This window comes from Leopardus geoffroyi, chromosome B4 (genome assembly GCF_018350155.1).
Source record: "Leopardus geoffroyi isolate Oge1 chromosome B4, O.geoffroyi_Oge1_pat1.0, whole genome shotgun sequence".
NCBI lineage: Eukaryota > Metazoa > Chordata > Mammalia > Carnivora > Felidae > Leopardus > Leopardus geoffroyi.
This window is the reverse complement of record NC_059341.1, coordinates 64,128,911-64,155,688: the sequence shown is the minus strand read 5'-3', so window position 1 is coordinate 64,155,688 and position 26,778 is coordinate 64,128,911. Positions and strand designations below refer to the sequence as shown.

Here is a 26,778-nt window from a genome sequence, read left to right as displayed (position 1 = left end):
GTTTTAAACAAATAAGTAACCAAATATTGTGCTTGTTTTGGTGTGAGGAAAAAATTTAGTCCTATGGCTATTATCTGCTAAGGAACCAAACCCAAGGTTTAATAATAATAATCAGCTCTTTCCTGCACTCAACAAAATGTTTTGATGTGGTTGGTACCAGCTTCTGATGAGGGTATTAGCCTTCATTTAAAAAACAATCATTAGTTGGAGTTAGCATTAGAAACGTTACTAAATTGCTGATAATATCCATCATTACCAGGTAAAAATTGACATTTTCAGTCCCTTATATATGATTTATCATCAATGCAAAGAATATTATAAGAAATTGTAAAGTTGCTCAATAGTTAAGTCTCAAAAGAAGGCAATAAATGTTACCAAAGAAAAAGTAGCAAATAGAATGATACAGAAATAAGTCAGAAGAGGTAAGGAGGGCTTGAGCTCCTCTACTTCTGAAATGGTTTTACTATCTGGCACATAGTTATGATTTTTAAATGTTTGCTAAATGAATAAAAATGTTTAGGCACTAGGGATAATTCTACAGTGGGGATAATATACTATAAGGAAGGTGGTTGGCTTAACCAGAGTATCTGGTAACTTATTTTCAATTTCAATTTTTCTATATTTTCAGTTTCATTATTTTTGAGAACTCAGTGTGAGTTTAACATAGCACTATAGTCGTTAAAAAAATACTCAAATACTTTTAACATTGTGCAATTCAATCTAGTATAATCCAAATTTATGTATTATATTTTTCACTTGTTACTTTTAATATAAAAAAAAGAAGGAAGAGAAAAAGTTTTAAATGTTCAACGATGGGATGTTCTTTGAATAAATTGTGCTAGAGCCATATGTACAAATTTGTAGAAATTAATTTATTGACGTAAAAAGATGTTCATGATATTGAGTAAAGAAGAGCTAGTTACAAAATAATATTTAAGGAATAACAACAAAATACACAAGAGTGAGAGACTGGAAGAGGATACAGTAACATGTCAGACAGCTCTGGGTAGTGGTTTTTTATTTCTTTTCCTTTTTCTCTTCCTTCCTTTCCTCATTTCTCTTCCTTCCTTCCTTCCTTCCTTCCTTCCTTCCTTCCTTCCTTCCTTCCTTCCTTCCTTCTTTCCTTTCCTTTCCTTTCCTTTCCTTTCCTTTCCTTTCCTTTCCTTTCCTTTCCTTCCTCCTGCTCTCTCTCTTTCTTTCTTTTGAAAAATTCACTTGGGCTATTTATATAACAGTATTTTAAAGTAGCCCATAAATGAGCTCTTGGCCCAGGATAGAGACAGCCATAACAACATGTTCAAGTAACAAAATGAACAAAAGAACCTTTGGAATGCACCTGGTTGTTAAAAAATAACACGTTCTTTTCCTTTTTTTTTTTTTTTTAAAGATTCTAAGAAACTCAACTTTTTTTTTAAGGACTTTTTTGCTACCTTTCCTACAAAAACTACCAGATTACTTCTTGACCTCTACTTTGAGACCTCTACTTTGAGGAAGTCTTGCTGTACAATATTGACTTAGTAGCTCTGACGCTTACAGGTACTTTTTTATCTGAACATTATATCCTAAATACTGTAATTCCTGTATTGCTTACACATTTAAATCTATTCCATCCCTGAATTACAGTATATATTCTTTACATAAACTTTCAAGAGAAAAGGCATTCATGATACAATTTTATATTATCTATCTGTCTATATAAAATATATGGATATATCCTTTTTTTTTTTTTTTTAATTTTTTTTTTCAACGTTTATTTATTTTTGGGACAGAGAGAGACAGAGCATGAACGGGGGAGGGGCAGAGAGAGAGGGAGACACAGAATCGGAAACAGGCTCCAGGCTCCGAGCCATCAGCCCAGAGCCCGACGCGGGGCTCGAACTCACGGACCGCGAGATCGTGACCTGGCTGAAGTTGGACGCTTAACCGACTGCGCCACCCAGGCGCCCCATGGATATATCCTATAAGCAATAATTGAAGTTTGAAAAATATTATCACACTTGCAATTTTCATATTTGCAAAAAGCATGTGCTAATTTGAAATTATTTTCAGAAGATCTGTCATAAACCAAATAAGTACGTGAGACAACCCAGGACAACTTCCTAAAATTTTCTTCAAAATGAAGGTAGGTGTTTATGTTGCGGGTCCAACTTGTTACCAATGAAAGCCTAGCAACAGCTAGTAAGCCTACTCCATTTTATTTATTATGATAGGAACAGGCATCATAGACATCATGTTAATTGAGGTGAGCACTATAACTTCCAAACTCATTTTAGGTTAAATACAAAAATTCTACACTAAAGTAAAGCTGTTTTGATTTGAGATAAATCTATAATAAATTTGGAAATGTCCATGTATTTATTACTTTACAAGCAATTATTCAGAGTTCATTATCTGCTGTGCTCTGTTTTAGGCACTGGAGTACAAAAATGAATATAGTATAAAATTCTTGCCCTGAGGGAGCTCACATTTTAGTGAGGGTGTTGTTTTTTTCTCTTTTGCAGGTATTTAATATATGGTTTTCATATACAGATACAGAAATATTGTGTTACAGGACCCAAAGAAAAAGAAGAAACATTAGTTGCAGACTCTAGAAGTGGGTTTGTCGTGCATGTATTATGAATTGGTTGTTGAATTAAATTAGTGGTTCAGAAGTATCTATTTAAATCCATATTGTTGACATTACAGTGAAAGCAGTGAAACCTGTCAGCAGATGATTAAGTTTTATGGTTGATGTCCACACTTTTGTAGCTTGGGAACAATATCAAGTTTCTGGGAAAAACATCCTTCCTCTCTCCCCACCCTCCCTCTATCATATTAAATCAGGGTCTCAGCCTATTGGTGTTAGTTGTGTTCTCCAAATAAAGATGTATCAAAATCATTCTTTTTTCATTTTCCACTTTATATGAGAAGAGTTACTTCAGGTTTTTTTTGTTTTTTTTTGTTTTTTTTCTTTCCTCCTGGGACAGGAAGCGTTTAGATTGTTGGTTTATTATATATTCCACCAGGGAAAATCTGCACTTCCTTGGCTACTTTTTCCATTCCCAAGACCACCAGTTAGTGGTATTATTTCTGGTTGAATAGAACACCCTTTACAAGCAGCTGGAGGAGGTGTGCATGTTCCTAGATTACTGGCTTTCCACTGACTAGTCTTTTAGGAAAGCTACACTGTTCCCACGGAAATTAACAACCATTCAACTCGGACTGGCTTGAAATCTTGAGGCCAAAGTTGGGGGGGGGGGGTGGGAAATTGGATCGTTATGGGTTGGGTTACTGCTTGAGGAGGGCAGGCGGGAGTTTGTGAATGGATAAAATGTCAAAATGGGACTTTATTAAACGACTCATTAAAACTGCACGAAAAATGAGCCTCCTCTGGTCCCAAAGGATTAAAAAAAAAAAAGCTTCAAAAACCCAACTTCAAACAAAATTTAGGAAATGTAGGAGGCATAAATTCCGTCTGGGTGCTTGCAAGACCACCTCCCCTGTCGCCTCAAGCCAAAAACTGGGCATAGGTGTGAGAATTTTGCAAAAACAGCTTCCAAAACTATTTTTCGATGCGAAATGGTGCGCCCCAAGAACTTCAGGGTGGAGAGCAAGTCAAGCAGCCGAACGTTCTCCCTAGACTGCTAACCTTTCCGCCTTTCCCACCCCGCCACTCCCCCTTCGCCGCAGCCTCCAGCCAGGGGGCGTTTGTTTACGTGACGTCAGCCGTAGTAAGCAGTCCCCGCCCCCGTTTCCCTCTGGCCGCCTCGTTTCCCGCGCCGCGGCGTTTCTCCCCTTAAAAGGACAATAGAGGCCCCGGGAGCGCGCGCGGCCGCCGGGCCTTCTCCCCTCCCAGCCCTCAACGCGCGCGCGCCCGTATGCAAATAAGTTCGATTCAGGAGAATTTTGTACCAGGAGACGCGCGTGCGCAGAGGGAAAGCGGAATCTACACCTTCCCGGCCAGCGGTAGCAACTGCAGAACTGCAGGAGACAATCTTTCTAGACAAGGCAGTTGAGGAGGAGGGAGCGATTAGAAGGGGGGGGGGGGCTGGCTTGGCGTGCACTCCAGACCTCGGGAACGTTATTGTGCGTGGAACGGCTGATTTTGGAAGGTGAGTGACTCTAACCATTACTCTGGTGCAAAACTGTCTCACGAGGCTTTGATTTCAGAGTGTTTTTTTTTTTTCTCTTTTCACCTCCCCCCCCACCCCCCAGTCCTTCCACACACACACGCACACATACACACGCACGCACAGGAAGTTTTGTCTTGGAGATGGCATTGCTGGGAGCAATGTTCTCGTGATCTTCAGACCCCGAGTTCTTTTGTATACACGTTTAGTTTGCCTTTTCTAATTGGGTAGGGTAGTGGAGGCAAACCGAAAGTCTTGGGGTGGGGGAAGTGAGTGGAGGCTGCAAACGACTGAGGAGTCGCCGGAGTTGAGGGATCCACGTTGAAGGTGACAATGACTTTTCTTAGCCGTAGTGTTCTCTGGCGAAAAGGAGGCGGGTGGCTGGAAGGCCCAAGAGGAAAACGACTTGCTGGCAATCGCGAAGGGGCCCGGGGCCGGTGCATCCGCGTGGGCGCGCGCCTCGGGAGTGGTCGGGCGCCGTGGTTGAACCTCGTGGTTTAGTTTCGTTGCAGCCCCCCTGCGCCTGTTTGAGAAGGGTGGACAATGAGCGCCGTAGGCTCGGAAACTTAAGTTGCCGTCTACTTGCGAGCCGGCGGGCGTGAGAGGGTTTAAATCGGCCTTTTGGGTCAGCGCCGGGGGTGGCCGGAGTGCACGCGGCGTGGCGTTGTTTGCTGAACTCCGGAGGGATGCGGATGCGACAATGAGAGCAACACGCGGCCGCTCTGAAGCAGCCCGGCTCCCAAACGCCTCCCCCCCACCCCCACCCCCCGGACCGCGCCCAGGCAGCGCGGGGGCCCGATGTGTCTGTGGAGCCTCAAGTTTTGTTCGCAATTTAGTCACCTGTAGCGTAGATGTGGGCGCCACGGTGAGGGCTTTCTGAGGCGACTGCGTGCGGCTTAAGATGGCCAGTCATAGCCAAGTTGACTTGGGGATGGAGGCAACGGCGTTGTCTGCGCCGAAGGAGTGAGAGAACTCCGGAGGGCACTGCTTTTTGTGCTCTACATGACAGACCACGTGCTTGGGGCTGCGACCCTGGTTTTCGCCGGAGGTCTGTGTGAGTGTCCAGATCCGGGCCGGCAGCGAGATGCGGGCGCTGTCGGGGCCGGCCGGCAGGACAATGTGATTTGCTGATGATGGCGTCTTGCCAGTTTAAAAAGCAGAGTGAAAGTCGCCAACTCTCCGCTGATGCGGGGCGGGCAATCGGTGTTTCTCATCAAGGACACTGCAAAACTTTGATTAAATGGGCCTGCTGCTGAGGGGAGGACGGGGTGAGAGGCTCCGGACTCTCGGGGCGCGGGGTCTGGACCTCTCCCCGGGGTGATCGTCAAGTGTCTCGCCTCTGAGAAACAATCCGACATCCCTGATGCTGCACGTAGGCAGCGCCCGGCTGGACAGAAAACAAAGAGCTGCATGTGCCCGTGCGGGCCCCGCCGGCTCTCGGGGCGGCCGCCGGGCGGAGGGCCGTGTGGGCCAGGCCCCCCTAACTTCGGGCGAGTTTCGAGAGGGGCTTTTGTCCCTCAGCCCCTCGCGGGGAAACTTTGGCGGCGGTGCTCGCATGAGGTGCCATGCTGGTGCGCGGAGAGCGGCGTGCTCTGCGCTCCGGGCGGGCGGGGGGGCGGCGGTCTCGGGACCCCCGCTCTTCAGCACGGTCGTCGAGGGCCGCGACAGCCGAGGGGCCGGGAGATTGTGGCCCCGACTTCTTGGCCCGTTACCCGTGGTCCGGAGCTTGTGTCTGGGAGGTCTATGGATTCGCCTTTGAAGTCGAACTGTTGCCATGTTTGAATTACGTCAGGGCAAAGCCATGAGGAGGAACAAGCCCCGGCAGCGCGGCGTGCGGGAGGCGCGGCCTGCGGGAGGCGCCGGGCGGGCGGGCGGGCGTGCGCGGGGGCCCGTTGTTCCGGCGCAGGTGAGGGAGGAGGCGGCGAGGGACGCGGGTCACCTCCTGCCGCCCTCGCCCAGGCGAGCGGCTCTCCGCAGGAACTTTCTTCCCGACCCAAGTTGTTCTATTTACCAACAAACCCACCGGGGAGCGTTTCTATTTGCTGCCGTGGTGCCTCTCTCGGCCGTCATCGCTTGCCCGAGGGGGAAGCGCGTTGGGGGTGGGGGGGCGGCGAGGGCCGCAGGAGGACTGGGGAGAGGCATTTTGCTGCTTTCGTGGAAGCCGGCGCATGCGGCGAGCACCCCCAAACCCTCGTAGCCGAGCCGTGGCTCGCGCTTTCAGGGGACCCAGCCCCGACGACACACGAAAAAACCACCGTGGGGAAGTTTCGGTGCTCCCCGTTGTCCTACAAAGGGAAGTGAGGACTGTGGCTGAATTGTGCGTGCCGCTGTTTTCTTTGTGTGTTTACGTGTGGGAGGGGGATCCGGGAGGGGCGAGGTTTGTTTTGGTTGCGGGTGGGGTTGGTTTATTGCGGTGGCAGGGCGGTGCAGAGTTTGTTCTGGTAACGAGACCTAGTAGATTTCTTTGTTTTTATTTTCTCGTCTAACCTTGGGTAACTACAGACAACTGGGAAGACTAGGAATTAGTGATTAGAACAACACGGATCCTGTGCGAGACAGCTTTACCCCAGCAATACTCCCCCTGCCCCCACACCTCGGGTTGTCCTAAGGAAGATTAAAAAGAAAAAAACTTTTTTCTTCCTTTTAATTTTAGTAATTAAAAATATGAGTTTGACCTTGTCATTAGAAGTACACTGAAAGCACCTGTTTTTGTACTGGAGTTTGCCAGACTTGAAAAGCCTTTTAATAATGTATGTCGCAAAACCGAACACGTTTTTTTAGTTGCTCAATCTAAATTAAATTAAAGTCTGGGAGTTTGTTTCCGTAGGAGTTGGAGAAAAGCCTGATGGCATTTAAAATATTTATATAATGATTTGAGGAAGGGGAAAATCGCCCCTTTGCCCTAAAGGTATGCCGGCTCAATGTTTGGTGATTGTTCACTGCTTTATCTTAGGATGACCTTGAAGAAGCTAGCACGTGGAGAATTGGGCCTTGGAGATTTTATATGGGGGTTGGGAAGGAAGCTGCGGGGGGGGGGGCGGGGGGTGACAGGGTAAAAGGCTGGATGTCCCTGCTAGCTTCTTCCTAGTTCCTATAAACTGGGGTTGACCTTCTGGTTACCCCTATTAGATTTTCTTTTCAAGCCAATCTTTTTTTTTTTTTTTTTTTTTTTTGGTATGTGGCCCCAGGCATAGCTCAAAAATTATGCTGGTTTGACACATGGATGCTTCTTTGGTATTTGGGGTTTGCCTGCAGTCTAGACATCCGATAAGCAGCACTGTATCTGCTGCTGCTTTCCTGATTTCTCCTGCATTTGGATCATGTTTAAGGGTTAGAATCTAAAAGTGGTCGTTACCAGAAAATAGTATCTTTAGATGCCACACCCAGACCAAAAATCTGTACAGATTGTGCTTCTCATTGTTTTGTTATTAAACAGACATGTTTCTCCCATGTTTTGGTGACCAAAGTACAAATACTTAAAGGCAACTTTTAATACTATAGTAACAGTACATATCTGCAGTGGATAGAAAGAACATGTCAAGAAAGTGAAAAACTTTGTATGGCTTTCCCTTTGGGCATTTATTTCTCTGTGATTATTTAAGATGCATTAGAGATGTTTTGTAAGCACACTAAGATTCGTTCATTTGTTTTCTTAATCAGTATTTTATACCTGGGTTTACAGCTAGAATTTCAATATCCTGGGAAATTTCAAATACAATAGAGCTTAATTTTTGTTTTAAATATCACATGATATGTGCAACAGAGATTTAGTTTATCAAGGTGAATGAGTTGAGAGTGGGAAAGACCAATAGACAAGGTCTACTGTTTTCCTTCTTGCATTACTTTTTGCGGGAGTTCGGTGATGAAAAGTTCAATAGGTAGTATATTCTAGAACCTTGGTGGGCAGCAGGCCTCAAGACTGCTGTTGCATAGTTTTCTTAACTGTAGATCTGGAACCTGGATGGCTCGTTTTTTTTTCCCCGAGTTGTCATGAGGCCCTAGAAAAAGCTGGCTCATGGGGCTCAGACTCTAGCAGATTTATGTGAAAAAGCAATTTGATAATGATTTTCCATGTAAAATCAGTTTTTCACTGGTGAAAGCTTAAGCTTAATTTGAAATCTAAACCAACTTCATAAGCTTTACTAGGACAAGTTAGTTAATTTACCATGCCAACACATAGTAGGTTGCTTCAAAAATATAACTTTTTTTCTTCCTTACTGGTGCTGGGAATATAATTGGCTGAGAAAGAAGGGAACACCTTCGTTGAAGTACTAGTTAGTTTGGAAGTCTTGAGTTAAAATGCCTAGGTTGCAAGGCTGTGCTCATGTTAAATAAGTCACTTTGTGGTCATCTGCAAAATAGCAATACCTACTTCATAAGGTTGTAAATAATTAAGCAGGTAATATGCTTGGTAAATACTGGCTGTTCTCACAACTTTGGGAATAGACATTTTACAGGAGACAAAACTGAGGCCTGGGGCCAGTGACATTGCTGGGGGAAATATTCAGTAAATGTTGAGTGGAAAGAATGAGTATCTTTGGCCCTCTTCCCCACCTTCAGAAACTGGTTCTGGGAAGACATTATTCTGATTCGACCATTTTACATCAAAAACTCTTGTGGAAATGGAGAGGATGCCGTTTTCTGTTTTCCTGATTTCTCTTGTCCACAAGAGACCTGGATTTCCCATACTTAATTTTGACTCTGGGAGGTTATAAATTGAAAATATTTCATTGTCTTTTAGCTCTTCAGTTTCTGTTTTAGTTGAGTCTGCAACTAAGATTTTCTGTATTATGGAAATGATCTGGAAATGCATCTAGTCCAAGAGAAGGCAGTTTGTTTTCAAGGGAGGTTTTCTTTTTGCACCAGAAGTACGAAAGTTGCAGTTAATCTAAAATGATGCGTTTCTAGCTTTGTATTGTTTCCACCTATTATAAGTTTGATTTGTTTTAATGTTATTTTAATTTGGTTCATGTTAATGTATGGTGAGTTTAAACAGCTCTCGTTTGGAGATTTATTTTGCCCCTGATCTTTTCCTCCCCACATACTTGCTTCAAATAAGCAATAAGTATTTTTCTACCAGTTGTTATGAAAGCATTGAGTTATTTATTATTAATCTTCTCTAATTAAAGTAATTCACTTGGTTTACATTTCCTGTAAAGCTTTGAACCTCACAATTTTTTTTATACAAAAGTCTCTAGACTAAATGTTAAAGAAAAATGACTCCATTAAATTAAAAACACTAGTTTTTAAATACACCTCTTTATTGTGGACAGTTTCCCATTCTGTGCATTAAATATACTATTCAGATCTGTTTTGCCTATCCCAGTCTTCAGGTATTAACAAGTTCTGCCAGTGTCTGTATACCATGTACAGTCAGCACCTGGTTGTAATATAAGACTTAGTTCCTGCCTTGCAACAGTTTACCATTGAGTAGAGGAGATAATAGAGCAAACAAGTATGTGAAAATCTTGTGTTAGGTGTTACAATACACATATAGACAGATTTTGTTAAAAATTCTTAATTCCTGAGTTAAGGGGACGAGGGAGAAACCATCTCAGGTAAAACAACCTGAGTAGAGATGTGGCTAGTTAATAAAGTTGGTTTGGCAATCCTGGAATATCAGGATTCCAAGTTCGGAGCAGCTGGTAGGCAGGGCCAGATCCTGAAAAGCTTTGCATTTCTTGCCAAGAAGTTTAGATATTATCCTGAAGCCCATGTTGATACTTTGGAAGAGATGATTGTTTGAGCTTTAAGAAGGGATCCCCTGTTTGAAGGTTCTGAGGAAGTCGGTTATGAGGCTCCAGCACCACGATGAAGGACAAATAGGCAGCAGGGACAGAAGAGACATGGACCAGAGAAGTGAAGGAAGAAACAGAATTTTTAAGGATTTCATAGTGGACATGTTGAGGGTCATGCAGAAGATGAGAAAGGAGAGCCCAGTTGACTTCCAGATTTTTTGTGTGACTGTATATGTGATGACCAAGGTTAGGTGAACACTGGAGGAACATGTTTGGGAGAGAAGATTATGTAATTAATTTAGAGTGTTTAAAGGTTGGGACTTGCCAGTCCTTGTGTTGGTGCTTTACAGATCGTACTCAGAAGAGTTGGGATTTATCCTTATTTTATAGGTGAGGAAATGGAAGGGTCAGACAGCTTAAGGAAATTTTCTGCGGTTTGGGTCAGACCAGATATGTATGGCTATACCCCCTTTCTTAACATTTTTCTCAAGTTCAGAAAGGAGAACAGCTTCACAGAATGAATATAGTCCAATTTCATGATGTTAAAATCTCCTAGAAAAGACCCAAGTTTCTCTTCGCACAAACCGGAACTTAAAAGAAAGCCTTCAGAAATCAGGATTCTACCCTTAGTTTAATTTGTTGGACATATCCTGGGATAGTGTTTATATATTTTTTAAAAATGTTTATTTATTTATTTTGAGAGAGAGAGAGAGAGTGTGATTGTGGGAGAGGTAGAGAGACAGGGAGGGAGAATCCCAAGCAGGCCCCGTGCTGTCAGTGAAGAGCCTGACGCAGGGATTGATTCCATGAACTGTGAAATCATGACCTGAGCCGAAATCAATAATTGGACACCTAACTGACTGAGCCACCCTGGTGCCTTGAGTTTGTATTTCTGTGTGTCCTATAAGTTCAAGGGAATAAGTGGTATATAGACACCGGTATTTTCATATTCTTGATTCACAGCATCCCTGGAAAGTGGAAGTGAGATTTCACCCTAATATTGCAGAGGGGCAAATAAAATTAGAAGTGACTTCCTAGTCAGTTGTAAAGACAAACGCAGACTTAGACTCCCAACTTGACTCATTATAGTGCTTTTTTCACCAGACTCAACTGTAGTTACATTTCTTAACTGATTATTTGCTTAATCATCTAAGAGAAGATTAATACTATCTCCCCAACCTTTACAGTTTTTTCATCCACTGGAATCACTCTTAATCTAGAATCGGCATATCCAGTGTTTTTTCACACTATCAAAATGGGAGGACCTAGTATTTTTTTTACACTGTCTGAAACTCCAGAGACCTGGATTTGTGATTTTTTAATTTTTAACCTATGCTATTTCAGTTGAAGACTTTATTTCTGAGTTTGACCTCTTTCCTGTAGGATGAGTTCTACATTCTTCTGCTAAGTGTGGGTTTCGTAGACAGCCATAATAAATACTTTACCGTATAATTTCTCAGAGACTAGGTGCATTTTTGGAGAAGCCATTGGCAAACAGGTGGGGTCTACCATCCTTTCTCAGTTTTCCTCTAGGCAAGTTAAAATTTGTCCCTTAAAAGTGAGAAAAGTAAATTCAGAACTTCTGATGCTGGGATGTGGACTAGTGTCTGGAAACAGGTAAGAGGAAATAATCGTGTTCAATAGCTCCATGACGTTCCTTAAGCGCTGATGACACAGGTCTTATTGTTAGGGCACATTGCAACCAAGTGGCCTAGCAGCAGAACACAAAACACACTTAGTCCTGTTTGACTCTTTATGTGAAGTGTTGCTCCAGTTACACTGTTAGTGTTTACTGGATCCTGTACTTACAGGTGATTAAAGATAGCATACCACTGACTAAAAATGGTGTCGCGGGTGGCATTAAAAATTACAGCAACTAAGGGTTGCTCATAACTTTTGATCATGGGTGTTTTTTTCGTGTTTATATCTCTTCCTTTCCCATCATCCTGTCATTTAAAGTTCAGCTCTAAAGAAATGCCATCTCCTTCACTTCAAAGTTGTCTTTGGTTGCTTGGTTCCTTTTGTCTTTGTTCACTGCTGCTTCCTTCCCACTTTACAAATCTTTTGCTTGTCTCTTTGCAGCTTCCTTCCCATTCTACTCTATGTCTATTTTGTACTCTCTGCTGTGGACTATGTTTCCCACTGGGTATCTCTCCATCTGTATGTCTTTGAGGAAGTTTGTTTAAGCTCTCTGAGCTATTTCAGCTACTACCACTTTGGTTAAGTCAAGGTGTGCGATGATAACTAAGGTTTTGGGGCATGGTGCTAGAAGGGAGTAAAGTGAAAGTAATCTTCCTTCATTCTTGCTTCCCTCAGAGGCAACCACTAGTTATTCGTTTTTAAAAATACATTTTAGAAAGTCAGTTTATGTACTTAAAGTCCCATTTAAAAAACCCATTATGGGATTGTACTGTATAGTTGTTACTCAACTTGCTTAATATTACAGACAAGATATCTTGGATAGTTCCCATGTGCACACGTTACATATCTATTACATTCTTTTTTCTTTTTTTAACTTTTTTTAAATGTTTATTTTTGAGAGAGACAGAGACAGAGCACAAGTGGGGGAGGGGCACAGAGAGAGGGAGACACAGACTCCAAAGCAGACTCCAGGCTCTGAGCTGTCAGCACAGAGCCCGACGCGGGGCTCGAACCCACCAACCGTGAGGTCATGACCTGAACCGAAGTCGGACGCTCAACCGACTGAGCCACCCGGGCGCCCCTTGCATTTTGAGTTTTGAAAGGTATTTTTGAAAGTAAGAAAAACTTTACATCCTGAAAGGAATCTAGAAAGTGGAATTGGGAAGTTATTATATTTAGGAGGAACTATTGGTGTCCTTCAAAGTGTACCAGAAAAGGTGAGCCTATTGGATGTTGTATTTATCATAACAAAATAAATCTGTTTTCCTTGATGTTAAATTATCACCCTTGTAAGATTTAAAAGATAAGACAATACTCTGCAGAATTAAGTTCTTCACCTCCCTGTCTCCAATTCCATATTTAAAAGGGTACTTAAAAACTTTAAAATTTGCATTTTACTACTCTTCATACTGTTTCCTTGTTAAAAAAAGTTTTATTTATTTACGTAATCTCTACACCCAACATGGGGCTCGAACTCCTGACCCTATGATCAAGAGTTGCATGCTCTTCTGACTGAGCCACTCAGGTCCCCCTCTTGATACTGTTTCCTGATTAAAGTCAGGCTTAAAGTGAATTTAGTGTTGTTAAAAGATCATCTTTAAACTTAGAATTAAATATTATACCTTCAATATTAGCTATTGCTGTGAAGATTCCTTTTGTTTCCATTTATATTACATTGCACTTAGTAAACCTATGTGTGTTGAATTAAGTGTAAAATATATCATCCCTGCTCTTTGGCTTCATAATCTCTTTAGAATTGGTCCTTTTTTTTCTCCTTTATCATTTTTTTTTAATATATATTGTCAAATTTGTTTCCAAAAAATATGCGACGCTTCACAAATTTGCGTGTCATCCTTGCGCAGGGCCCGTGCTAATCTTCTCTGTATTGTTCCAGTTTTAGTATATGTGCTGCCAAATCACACTAGAATTGGTCCTTTCGATGGGGCTGCTGGCTGGCTCAGTCAATTGGCAAGAGCATGAGTTCAAGCCCCCCATGTAGGGCCTACAGATTACTTTATAAATAAATAAAGAATAGATTTGCTCCTTTTTTTTTTTTTTAAACAGTTTGCCCCCACACTTTCCTTGTTTTAACACTAAGGTTGCATTCCCCATCCTTTCGTTAATTTGATCATTAGATTTATATGAAATGTACAGCTTTAAAGTGAAAAAAAAACCAACCAATTAATCATATTTTAGAATTAATGATTGCATTTTCAAAAATTCACTTTTTGTTGTCTATGTTACAATATTTGCCCATATAATTACAGTTATTTCTCTTCTAGTTTTTGCTGACTTAACCATTTAATCTTGTTAACTTTGGGAGATTGAATTAATTTGGACAGAACAGTAATTTAGCTGGTTGACTCGTGTTTGTTACAGTTTTTTTTTTTTTTTTTTTTAATATTGAGAGTGTGCATGCGAGCAGGAGAGGGGGCAGAGAGAGAATCCCAAGCAGGCTCTGCCCTGTCAGCGCACAGCCCCCCATGATGTGGAGCTTGAACCCACAAACCATGAGATCATGACCTGAGTCGAAATAGGGAGTCAGATGCTTACCTGATTGAGCCACCCAGGTGCTCCTGACTGTTTTTTAAAATTTGTGGTTGTTTGCTGATAGCAGCCAAAGAAATAATGTTAATGAAAGTGCCTTGTAAAACATGAAATGTTGTATAAACAACTTTTTTAAAAAACAACTTTTTAAAAAAGTTGAATCAGCACGTTTATTGAGTACCTACTAAGTGACTGGCATTATTCTAGATATTGAGGTTGCAAAGATATATAAAGACATGAGAATTCGTAACCCAGTCTGTTTTCATTTCTGTTTTTAAAGTTTATTCATTTATTTTGAGAGAGACAGAGACACAGGGTAGAATCCAAAGCAGGCTCTGAACTGTCAGCACAGAGCCTGATTTGGGGCTCAAACCCATGAACCCATGAGATCATGACCTGAGCTGAAACCCACTGAGCTACCCAGGTGCCCTAGTCTATTTTCTTTTCTTTCTTTTCATCTTTTCTTATTAATTAATTAATTTAGAGAGATTAGGTCTTTTTTTAAAGATTTTTTATTTTTATCATTATTTTTAATATAATTCATTGTCAAATTGGCTTCCATACAACACCCAGTGCTCATCCTAACAAGTGCCCGCCTCCGTGCCATCACCCATTTTCCCTCTCCCCCACCCCCCTATCCACCCTCAGTTTCTTCTCTGTATTTAAGAGTCTCTTGTGGTTTGCCTCCCTCCCTCTCTGTTTATAACTTTCTTTCCCCTTCCCTTCCCCCATGGACTTCTGTTAAGTTTCTCAAGACACACATGAGTGAAAACTTATGATATCTGTCCTTCTCTTATTGACTTAATTCACTCAGCATAATACCTTCCAGTTCCATCCGTATTGCTGCAAATGGCATGATTTCATTCTTTCTCATTGCCAAGTAAAATTCCTTTGTATATATAAACCACATCTTTATCATCCATTCATCAGTTGATGGACATTTAGGCTCTTTCCATAATTTGGCTGTTGTTGAAAGTGCTGCTACAAAGTTTGGGGGTACATATGCTGTTGTGTATCAGCACTCCTGTATTCCTTGCGTAAATTCCTAGTAGTGCTATTGCTGGGTCATAGGGTAGTTCTATTTTTAATTTTTTGAGGAACCTTCATACTGTTTTCCAGAGCAACTGCCCCAGTTTGCATTCCTACTGGCAGCGCAAGAGGGTTCCCATTTCTCCACAACCTCCATCCTCACCCGCTAGAGACTTTTTTTTTTAATGTTTATTTATTTTATTTATTTATTTATTTTTTAATTTTTTTTCAACGTTTATTTATTTTTGGGACAGAGAGAGACAGAGCATGAACGGGGGAGGGGCAGAGAGAGAGGGAGACACAGAATCGGAAACAGGCTCGGCTCTGAGCCATCAGCCCAGAGCCTGACGCGGGGCTCGAACTCACGGACCGCGAGATCGCGACCTGGCTGAAGTCGGACGCTTAACCGACTGTGCCACCCAGGCGCCCCTAATGTTTATTTATTTTTGAGAGAGAGAGTCCTAGAGTGAGTGGGGGAGAGGCATAGTGAGAGGGAGACACAGAATCCAAAGCAGGCTCCATGCTCTGAGCTGTCAGCACAGAGCCCAGTGCGGGGCTTAAACTCAAAAACCTTGAAATCATGACCTGAGTTGAAGTCAGATGCTTAACTGACTGAGCCACCTAGGCATCCCTATTTTCATTTTTAAAAACAAGCTTACTGAGATATAATTCACACACTGTAAAATTCACTTTTAAAGTATGCAATTCAGTGGTTTTTAGTATATTTACAGAGTTTTGCATCCATCACCATTATCTAATTTTAGAAGACAAATGGCAGTTTTTAATAATCATTTTAAGTCTTTACTCATTTTTGGCTCTATCTCAAAACTTAATTTTCTTCTGTTTTCCCCACATGCTTAAGAGCGAGATTGTATGTGTCCACTCTCTTCTATAATTATTCATCAATTAGGGAGCAGATGGTAATAGCTTCCTTCTATTAAAACTGCTGAATTAGGGGCGCCTGGGTGGCTCATTTGGTTAAGAGTCTAACTTCGGCTCAGGTCATGATCTCGCGGTTCGTGGGTTCGAGCCTGGCGTCGGGCTCTGTGCTGACAGCTCAGAGCCTGGAGCCTGCTTGGGATTCTTTGTAACCCTCCCTCTCTGCCCCTCCCCCACTTGTGCTCTCCTCACTCTCTCTCAGAAATAAACAAACATTAAAAAAAAATTTTTTTAAACTGCTGAATTAATGTGATGCCTATGAGAATAGATACAAAAGTCACAAATAGGGGCGCCTGGGTGGCTCAGTCCATTAGGCGTCTGACTTTGGCTCAGGTCATGATCTTGTGGTCCCTGAGTTCAAGCCCTGCATGGGGCTCTGTGCTGACAGCTCAGAGCCTGGAGCCTGTTTCAGATTCTGTGTCTCTGGCCCTCCCCCGTTCATGCTCTGTCTCTGCCTCAAAAATAAACAAACATTAAAAAAAATTTTTTTTTTAAAGTCACAAATACTTTAACAGTTTACAGTGTCATTTGAACAAATAAATTGTTCTGGAGGAATCATTTAATATTGTACATCTGTGGAACTAGGAAAGAAGTATTCTAAAGAACCACCAGGTTTGTTGAAATAACGAAATCCCAAGTTTAAAATCAAATTGTGTCTTGCTTACCTACTTCCTTCTCGATATAAAAAGTAAGTTAGGGGGTGCCTGGGTGCCTGAGTTGGTTATGTGTCTGACTCTTGTCTTTGGTTCAGGTCATGTTCTCACAGTACGTGAGTTCGAGCCCCACATCAGGCTCTGCTGACAGCACGGATTCTGCTCGGGATTCTGTCTTCCTCTCTCTGCCCCTCCCTGCTCATGCTCTCTCTCTCAAAAATAAACATTAAAAAAATACTAAAAATCACTTGCTTTCAGAGTCATTTTGTGCCCTTAATTTTCCTCTGGAGATTAGGTAGGGTTTTTTCTTGTTTGTTAGTTTTTAACACATGTAGGTCTATAGATTCTGTGAAAATGCTTTCATTAGTCTCTGGGCTCCGCAAAGCTCAAAATGGTTAAACACCAACCACTGCTTAACTGGGTTGCTGTAAACAAAGCCCAAAATGAAACCCCTGTGTATTTGCTGCAGATTCCCAGGTGCCTCTCGAGTGCAGGAATAAGCTCAGAAAAGGTTTAATAAGTTTATTAAGTAATCATCCATTAAAAGGTTCATATGCTACTTGTGTGTTGCATCAGGGCAAGTGCCTTGCACCTTACTGCATTTAACACTGCTTGGAAGAGTGTGGACCTAGGATTTAGACCACTTTCAGATATTTAAGCTGAATTTTATTAGGACGAACGTAAAGTCACAGAGCTGCATAAAGGATCAGTCAGAAGATACCAGGCTATTTTATTTTGCCTGGTATGTAAAGACGAATATTATTAAATCTGAAGAATGGGATGTCTTGCAGGGCTGTTGGGTAAGTTTTGTGGAGATCCCCACCAACAAAGAAATCATACTGAAGGGGCTCTTGGGCTCAGGTCGTGATCTCCTGGATCGGGAGTTTGAGTACTGATGGTGCCAAGCCTGCTTTTGATTCTTGCTCTCTCTCCCTCTCTGCCCTTCCCCCCCGCCCCTCAAAAATAAATAAACTAAAAAAAAAAAGTATTAAAGTAAATTTAAAAAAATCATATTGAAGATGAACACTTGATTCACAGTAGCTGATTATAAAAAGGAAAGTCTCAGTATTTAGCTATAACCCTAACATTTCTTAGGGTTACGATTAACCCAAGCATAATGACTGGCACAAACTGGTTTCTTGGTCAATCCAGGCAGTAGTTCCTACTCGAATGCTGTGTTTTTTGTTTTGTTTTGTTTTTCAAATACTGTTTGGTTTTGTTGGCATGTTTATTTGTGGAAACGGTAGGGGATTGTGAGGGGAGAGATAGGAATCTATCTGTTGTAATAGGATTTGGTCTGTGTATTAATGGAATGAACTGGCCTTTCTTGCTGTACTTCCTTTGTCCTTGCTGAGAAGGGAGGCTGAAGTTTTCTAGAGTCATTGATGAAGCTGTAAGAGGAAGTGTGGACTTTTGACCTTCTGGATGGTAATGGAGAATGTTAGGGGAGTTTGGGGAGCCCCCATATTAGTGCGAGGACTGGAAAGAGTTATGGAACATTTTGGCCTCAAAATGGGAATATACAAATTGAAGCAATAACTTCTACTTTTCTACCACTTTTTTTTTTAATTTGTATTAATTATCCTGTGTCATTTGACATTACTTTTTTCCAAAGCAACACATAACCATTTTCATTTATCACTTGGGTTTATTTGAAAACAAAAACAAAAACTGTTTCATTTCACAGGCCTCCCCACACCTTTTCCTACTATGGAGTGTCTTCATTATTTTTTTTTCTCTCAAAATCAAGTTCGCAAGTACTCCATTGAACAAAATAATCAACTAAGAATATTTTCTTGTTTTAACAATTCTTAAATTGAAGAAACTTTAAACTTAATTTTTGAAATGCATCAGTGGACTTCTGCCCCACCCATCTCCCTTCTTTCCCTGCTTCTCTCACCAACAAAAACATTAAAGAACATTTGATAAACAATAGCCCTTGTTTAAAATGAAAGCTTCAGTGTTTAGCTGATTGTTTGCTAATAAAATATTTTCTTAAAAACAAATCAAAAGTCCTTGCCCATATTTCAGAATTCCTCCATCTCAGAGATACATACACACAGCCTGGATATTACATTATTTCTCTGAATTGCTTTCATAAGTACTTGCTCTGGTATACTAACCAGAACTGAGGTGAAATGGGATCAGACGAGAGATCATCCAAAGTACTAAAGTTTTTTTTATATTTTTTTTTTAATTTTTTTTTCAACATTTATTTATTTTTGGGACAGAGAGAGACAGAGCATGAACGGGGGAGGGGCAGAGAGAGAGGGAGACACAGAATCGGAAACAGGCTCCAGGCTCTGAGCCATCAGCCCAGAGCCTGACGCGGGGCTCGAACTCACGGACTGCGAGATCGTGACCTGGCTGAAGTCGGAATCGTGACCTGGCTGAAGTCGGACGCTTAACCGACTGCGCCACCCAGGCGCCCCCAAAGTACTAAAGTTTTTGTCTTACTCCTGTATTTCAGTGTATTTCTAAAAGAACTTTAAAAGGATAGTGTTCTGTGGTTATAACTCCTAACACTATAAGCACCAATCTAATTGGTATTAGAACTTATTGATGCTGTATGTGATGCTTTTATGATGATTTTTAGTTGGATCCTTACATACACTTGTCCGTTGGGGTTTAGTTTGTATATTCATTGCCTTTTTATTCCCTCTCTTAGTCCAGATGTTCTGGTGAAAATGGCCCTTGGTTTGGATTTTTTTCTTAATATTTTTAATTTATTTTTGAGAGAGAGAGTGGAGGAGGGGCAGAAAAAGAGGGGCCAGGGACAGAGGATCCAGAGCGGGCTCTGCACTGACAATAGGGAGCCCATGTGAGACTCGCTCCAACTCATGAACCATGAGGTCATGACCTGAGCCGAAGTCGGATGCTTAACCGACTGAGCCACCAAAGTACCCCCAGTTTGGATATTCTAAATTTCTTCTAAGGCGTGTATTTACTGCCAAATACATTTTTTTTATACGTCTAGCTCTAGGACTGTTTCTTCCTTCCTTGCATGATGTTGAGATTTTTTTTTTTTTTTTTTTTTGATCATGAGAATCAATAGTTTATCTCACCCTACATTTCTTGGATATCTGCCTCTCACTGCTCAGGCACAGGACTTCATAGAAGAGCTCTAAAAACCTTTGTAACAACTGAACAGACCAATGGTCAGGAAATATGAGCTCGTTTTTAATCCGTTTTAATGATTTTATAAAATTATTATTCTTAAATCCTGACTTTGGATTTTTGTGAATTTTATATCCTCCTTTCAGTCAACTTGCCAGTTTAGAACCTCTCTTTATCACAGAAGAAATCCCCTCTAAACTTCCCATAGGGCAAGGTATTATGGGTTGATGACTATTGAGCTACTTGTGTGCTTAATGTCAAATAGTGGTCATGGTAAATGTTCAAAACTTCCCCAGCTGGGAATCACTTCAGTGTAAAGGTGCAGAATAGAAAGGGGGTGCCTTACTTTACATTTTAGGATGTGCCCTTTGTTGTGCATGATTCCATCATTTTATAGTGGGGAGACTTTGTTACATTTTTTGCTTAAAAAGTTGATTTTTAAAAATGCCTCCCTCCTCTCAGTTTTAGAATGAGTGTGGCCAGGAGGGTAGAAGGAGGTGTGATAGAGACCGACCTTGTTAAAAAACTGAGTTATTTTTTGTGTTTTATACACTTGCCAGGGTAGTGCCAAGAATGGAGGGAGATCCAGGAGGACTTCCCCACAGCCCTTCTGTCTGGCTTGGTCATGTAATATCAAGTTGCCAGGGTTGGGGTGGAGCAGACAACTCTCTTTTAATGGTTTCTTGTTATAGCCCTCATAAAGCTGTGTCAATTCCCCTGGCTTTACAGACTATTGCCCAGAAGAAAAGATGTTTGGTTTTCACAAGCCAAAGATGTACCGAAGTATAGAGGGCTGCTGTATTTGCAGAGCTAAGTCCTCCAGTTCTCGATTCACTGACAGTAAACGCTATGAAAAGGACTTCCAGAGCTGTTTTGGGTAAGATCATCTGATGTTTTTACCATTCTTAGAGTGAAAAAGATCATAGCTTACGGAAATCCTTCCAGGCGAGGCAGGCAGTTGGAGCAATGTGCTAATAAATTAAAATCACTTACATTCTCATCTAGGCTATTTTAAGGTTCTTGCTTTTAAAACAAATCAATACTGACAGCCTACCCTTTTCCAGATTATAAGGAACTACAAATTGTGAAGCCCCTTGTAGTTCTAATCAAACTCTTTTGTTTTTAACATCAAGATATAAAAGACTTTTAAGAAATTACTCTTATTCTCTCTTATACTAGTTGTCCTCTGGTAGTTTTCTGTTCTTTGCATTGTTTTTCTAAATTATGGAAATGTATTTTAACCCATCCTGCTGAGGATGCTAATAAGACTTAATGTTCTGCCCTGAGATCTGTCAGGGTACATTTCATTTTATAATTTTGTTCTTTATTTATCTTTTGACAATAAACCTGCTTAGTAAAGTGGAATTTACTTTCCAACAAATACTTGGATAAAATAGAATAGTTCATGTTGAACCATTTCCCATGTTAGAAGTTATTTTTACCACTTTGTTTCTCTTATCAAAATACTTGTTGATTACTTATTGTTAATCCTGGATTTTGTGCTTATTTTGAAGGTTGTCAAAAAGAGTTTCTGCCAACTTTGCCTTTTTAAATTACATTTGTCACTTAATGTCTTCATTTCCAATGGTATACATGATAAAAGTTACCAGAATTTTTCTGTATGTATTTATAATACAGGAAAAGTGTAGTAATGAAAGTTCTTCAAAGATATAATTTATAAAGAGCTTGGTTGACTAGTGTTACAGATTTCTTCCCCTTATGCAGATATAATCATTTTTTAAAAATTACAGTGCCTCTTGGATTTTGTGTGTTGTAAAACCAGAATATCATGACACATTATTTTATGTAAAGAGTGGCGTTTTGTTGCTTATGGAAATATCTACACACTTCAAAAAAGATTAAGTGGACAAACTTGTTTTAAACCATAGTGACCAGGATCTCCTCTAGGTCTTAAATTTTATTATTATTTTATTTTAAAATGACCAAATTGCAGTACATAGAATTGGTTCATTGGATCTAGGAGTTAATTATATTTCTAAAATGTACTATAGAAACTATGTAACTGTGTCATCCAGGACAATTAGCAATAGCATCTATCAACTGTAAGTGGATTTTTTTTCCAAAAGAAATACACTTGCATGAATTCTTAAATATAAATGAGTCTAATAAAAGTTTGATTGTTTTCTTACTAGGTTGCATGAGACTCGTTCAGGAGACATCTGTAATGCCTGTGTCCTGCTTGTGAAAAGATGGAAGAAATTGCCGGCAGGATCAAAAAAAAACTGGAATCATGTTAGTTCATCTTTTGTCTTTCTCACTTATACCTCTATTACATTTATTTGTTTTGAGAGAGAGAGAGAGAGGGAGAGAGTGAATCCTAAGCAGGCTCTGCACTAACAGACACAGTGTTCAATCCCATGAACCATGAGATCATGACTTAAACTGAAATCAAGATTTGGGTGCTTAACTGACTGAGCCACCTGAGTGCCCAGATAACTTCTATTACATTTAAAGTAACATTAGTTTTCTCCCAATTTAGGAAGTAGTACGTTCCTCAGATGGAAAAGTGAAAAGAATAAAGAAAAACACAAGTTGCTGCTCAGATATAATTACTTAACATTTTGGCATGTTTAGAAGCAAAATTTTGAGTAGTGTATCATTTCCCTAAGGCTGTATCCAGTATCCCCATTTTAGAGATTCACAGTGTACATTTCATGTATTTCCTAAGGTTAATTAGACATGGATCCTTTTTTCATCTCAGGGGAACATTTATCCTAATTCCTGGAGGTAGTATAATGAGCACATAGGGTTTAGCACCAGAACTGGATTTGAATCCTGCCTTACTAGTTGTGAATTTTGGGCAAGTTCCATTTACTTATAAAATGGAAACATAGTAGCTATCCCACAGAGCTGTTGTGAGAACTGAATGAGATTTATATATAAAATATAACACATAGTGATCAGTTATGTGGAAGCTATTCTTACTCTGTATATTTAAATCTAGTTGAGATTTGTAGTGGCATGTAAATGTGTATTCTGTTTGCCCTTTGTCATTGGTTTTCAGTGATCAGAACAGCACTGTTAAGTCTTATGCTAGCTTTTAAAACATTTATGGCATTTATACAAAATACTTGTTTTTAAGCCAGCATGCATTTATTCTTTATCTTTTTTCCCCCTAACACTAGTATTAGCCTTACATTTTCCTTTGGTTACTGCGTTACATTATTTTGATAGGTTTTTGTCGGTCTGTTAATTTATAAAAAAGAGAATTTTCTTTAATAGTTTGTCTGGAGAAGTTGAAAATTGTGATTTTGAAGGTGATGACAACCTTTTTAAGGGTACAAATCTGCAAATAGTAAATGTGAATAAATTTGTAAGAAATAGTACCATGTAGTTCTAGACCAATGGCCATGATAGACTATGGGAGAACATGCCATTGCCATCATGTAAATGACCTTAGGGATTAAAGTGTATGGTGAAAAGAACATAAAGCATAGTTGTGAAGACGTTAATTTGAGTCTTGTATCCCTCTCTACCCATTCTTGCCCACTTACTAGTTTAGTGAAATAAGGCAAAAGATAATTTCTTGTTTTCTTTCACCCTAAATTGGAGTTAACAAATAGTCCCCTTACTGCTTTGTAGTGAAAGTAAACTCAACAGTGTATGAAAGGGGAGCCTGGGTGGCTTAGTTGGTTAAGCATCTGACTCCTGGTTTTGGCTCAGGTCATGATCTCACCATTTGTGGGTTCAAGCCCTGCCTCTGGCATAGCACTGACAGTGTGACAGCGTAGAGCCTGCTTGGGATTCTGTCTCTGCCCCTCCTGGGAGCGTGTGTCTACTCTCTATTTAAAAAAAAAAAAAAAAAAAAGTATGAAAGCTTTTTGCAGACTTAAACACTGTCTGATAGAAATGTTAGTTGTTGTAAGTCTTGATTTTCTTTAACCTTTTGGGTCATTCTTACCATATATAAATCTATTTAAATTTTTTGTACAGTATATTGTTACTATTGCCTGCTTTGAAGAAAAAAACCCCACGAGATAAATTATTCTTTAATACCATGTGATGATTAAAAGTGCACATGGGCTTTCAAACACTCTTAAGTAGAAAACTGCTTCTCAGTTTAGGCTCCTTCAAATAGGCATTTGTCTGAACTAAAGGAATACAAGAGGTGTCATTTTTTAAGTGGTATTAAATATTCAGTATTTTCTTCCAGGTGGTAGATGCAAGGGCAGGACCCAGTCTGAAGACAACATTGAAACCAAAGAAAGTGAAAACTTTATCTGGAAACAGGATAAAAAGCAACCAGATCAGTAAACTACAGAAGGAATTCAAACGTCACAGTAAGTTTGAGGTTTTGATACTGAAACAAGAGTAGTTAAGAATAGTTGTTTGGTTTTTATTTTTACCTGGGGGTGGCATATGGTATGTATAGATTTTTAAAGTTATTTTCTTTAAAGTGTTGCAAGGCATTGTCAACGTGGTAGAGATATTTCTATGAAATCTTTTAAATTTTTTAATGTTTATTTTGTTTTGTTTTATTTTTAATGTTTATTTTTGAGAGAGCATGAAGGGGAGGAGAGGGGCAGAGAGAGGGGGACACAGAATTTGAAGGAGGCTCCAGGCTCTGAGCTGTCAGCACAGAGCCCAACATGAGGCTCAAACCCACCAACTGAGAGATCATGACCTGAGCTAAGCTGGGTGCTTAACTGACTGAGCCACCCAGGTGCCCCTTGAAACTCTATCTTTAGTCCTGATGACATAAAAGTAATTTGACTAGCTGACCACTTCTTCAGATTGTATGGAGATCGCTCTGACCACTCTGATCAGTTTATTGACATGTTAAGTTCTAGAAGATGAATTTTTCAAGCTTGTTTACTTGATTTTTATACATAAGGAAATAGAGGTCTGGAGATGTGCAGAAAGTATGTAAATAATATTAGTGGACAGTCTGAGACTAAAGCCCAGGTTTTCTGGAAAGTAACTTTAGAAATCATAACTTACATATTGCGGTAAAGCTAGCCTCAGGACTTTCAGGTTTCTGGGACAGTGTGTGTTGTGTGGAGTGATGGAATGGGAAAGGAATGATAAATTAATATCAGGTTCATCTACTCTTAAAGGAAGTTGTTGAGGGGGAGAGCACCTGTAGTGGTACTTCTGTATTTCGGAATTTAGATTTCAGCTTTTGAAAAGGAATTGCAGTGCATATAATGTTGTTTGTTATATGTAACACAATGAGGGGAGGGTTTCTGAGGCAAAACAACTGAAATCAAACACATTAGTATTTCTGCCGTAGAAATGTAGTCATATTCACAAAGGTGGAATAAATAAAACTTGCATGGGCTAGTCAGGTTTGGCTACCCTAATGTTATAGTTCATGTCAGGCCAGATTTTGTGGCCAAATGGGTTAGGAATAGACTCTGTTTTCAGAGCTTTTTCAAAACTGTAGATGAGGTTGTGGACTGGTCAGAGAGTTTTCAGGATTATAAAAACAATTTGTAGGACGCTGTTAGACAAAATATCATCAATGCTTGTTTTAGAAAAATGGTAAAAGAGAGTTAAATACACTGATAAGGTAGAGTGAGGAAAGGAAAACTGTCATCTCTTGGGACATTTTGGTAGATGTACCAAGCATTTTACATACATAGTTATCTCAGTAATTTGTTTTAGAGATTAGGATAGGAAGTAGAGTGGTGATTTAACCTTGAGCCAGGTTACTTAGTAAAGATGATAGAGATGAGTTTGACCTCAGGTTTGTCTAGCTTCAAAGCTGTTTGCTCTTTCTGCAACACCACCCTGCTCCTTGAGGTAGTATATAACCAGTGCCCATGACTCTGAAGCCTTTGCAGATCATCTGCTAACTTTCTGCTCTTTTAAGTAGGTGTTACCAGTCCATAGTTATTCTGATGATATATTTAATCTTCGACTAAAATATTTCAATACTTTATAGTAAAATATTTAGGTGATATGAAATAGGTATGTATTTTAACTATACATGTTCTTTAAAAGTTTTTTTCAAGTTTTTCTTTACATTCCAGTTAACAGTGTAATAATAGTTTCAGGTGGAGAATTCAGTGATTGATCACTTACGTACAGTACCCGCTGCTCATCACAACAAGTGTCCTCCATTAACCCTCAGTTTGTTCTCTATAGTTGAGTCTTTTTATTTTCCCTATGTTCATGTTTTGTTTCTTAAATTCCACATGAGTGAAATTACATGGTATTTGTCTTTCTCTGACTTATTCATTAGGCATAATCCTCTCTAGCTCCATCTACTTCATTGGAAACCTTTTTCTTTTTGAATCTCCTTTTTAAATGGCTGTGTAGTATTCCATTGCAGACACTCCCCACCCCCACATCTTTATCCATTCATCTATATAGATGGACATTTGGGTTGCTTCCATATCTTGGCTATTGTAAGTAACACAGCAGTAAACACGGTTGCATATATCTTATCAAAAAATTAGGGTAATAATATGATCAAATAATCATTCTAGTTTTAATTTTTTTTTTTGAAATTTATTTATTTATTTTATTTTTTAAAATTTACATCCAAATTTGTTAGCATATAGTGCAACAATGATTTCAGGAGTAGATTCCTTAGTGCTCCTTACCCATTTAGCCCATCCTTCCTCCCACACCCCCTCTAGTTTGTTTTCCATATTTATAAGTCTCTTCTGTTTGTCCCCCTCCCTGTTTTTATATTATTTTTGTTTCCCTTCCCTTATGTTCATCTGTTTTGTCTCTTAAAGTCCTCATATGAGTGAAGTCATATGATACTTGTCTTTCTCTAATTTTACTTAGCATAATACCCTCTAGTTCCATCCACGTAGTTGCAAATGGCAAGATTTCATTCTTTTTTTTTTTAAATTTTTTTTTTCAACGTTTATTTATTTTTGGGACAGAGAGAGACAGAGCATGAACGGGGGAGGGGCAGAGAGAGAGGGAGACACAGAATCGGAAACAGGCTCCAGGCTCCGAGCCATCAGCCCAGAGCCCGACGCGGGGCTCGAACTCACAGACCGCGAGATCGTGACCTGGCTGAAG

The 26,778-nt window shown here is 40.2% G+C and overlaps 1 protein-coding gene, 1 long non-coding RNA gene and 1 other non-coding gene across 6 annotated transcripts in view; 2 read left to right on the top strand and 1 right to left on the bottom strand.

Annotated features, from left to right (window-relative positions):
• Positions 1-2,047: 2,047 nt before the first annotated feature.
• Positions 2,048-2,878, top strand: LOC123591093. Its single transcript, XR_006709116.1, has 2 exons — positions 2,048-2,122; positions 2,502-2,878. It is a non-coding gene; the product is annotated as an uncharacterized LOC123591093 (long non-coding RNA).
• Positions 2,879-3,903: 1,025 nt separating this feature from the next.
• Positions 3,904-26,778, top strand: part of SINHCAF (SIN3-HDAC complex associated factor) — a 31,559-nt gene continuing 8,684 nt past the window's right edge. Inside the window, exons 1-4 of one of the 4 annotated variants that reach the window (XM_045463537.1) lie at positions 3,904-4,091; positions 20,503-20,650; positions 21,927-22,026; positions 23,948-24,074. In XM_045463537.1, the coding sequence (XP_045319493.1) occupies positions 20,523-20,650; positions 21,927-22,026; positions 23,948-24,074 (355 nt within the window). In that variant the 5' untranslated portion in view covers positions 3,904-4,091; positions 20,503-20,522. Of the gene's footprint in view, positions 4,092-4,257; positions 4,437-5,949; positions 6,016-6,249; positions 6,427-20,502; positions 20,651-21,926; positions 22,027-23,947; positions 24,075-26,778 lie in introns of those variants that run through there. The other 3 variants (XM_045463540.1, XM_045463538.1, XM_045463539.1) reach the window with 3 other exon arrangements.
• On the bottom strand, positions 13,306-13,408 carry LOC123592254. The gene has a single exon (XR_006709654.1). It is a non-coding gene; the product is annotated as a U6 spliceosomal RNA (small nuclear RNA).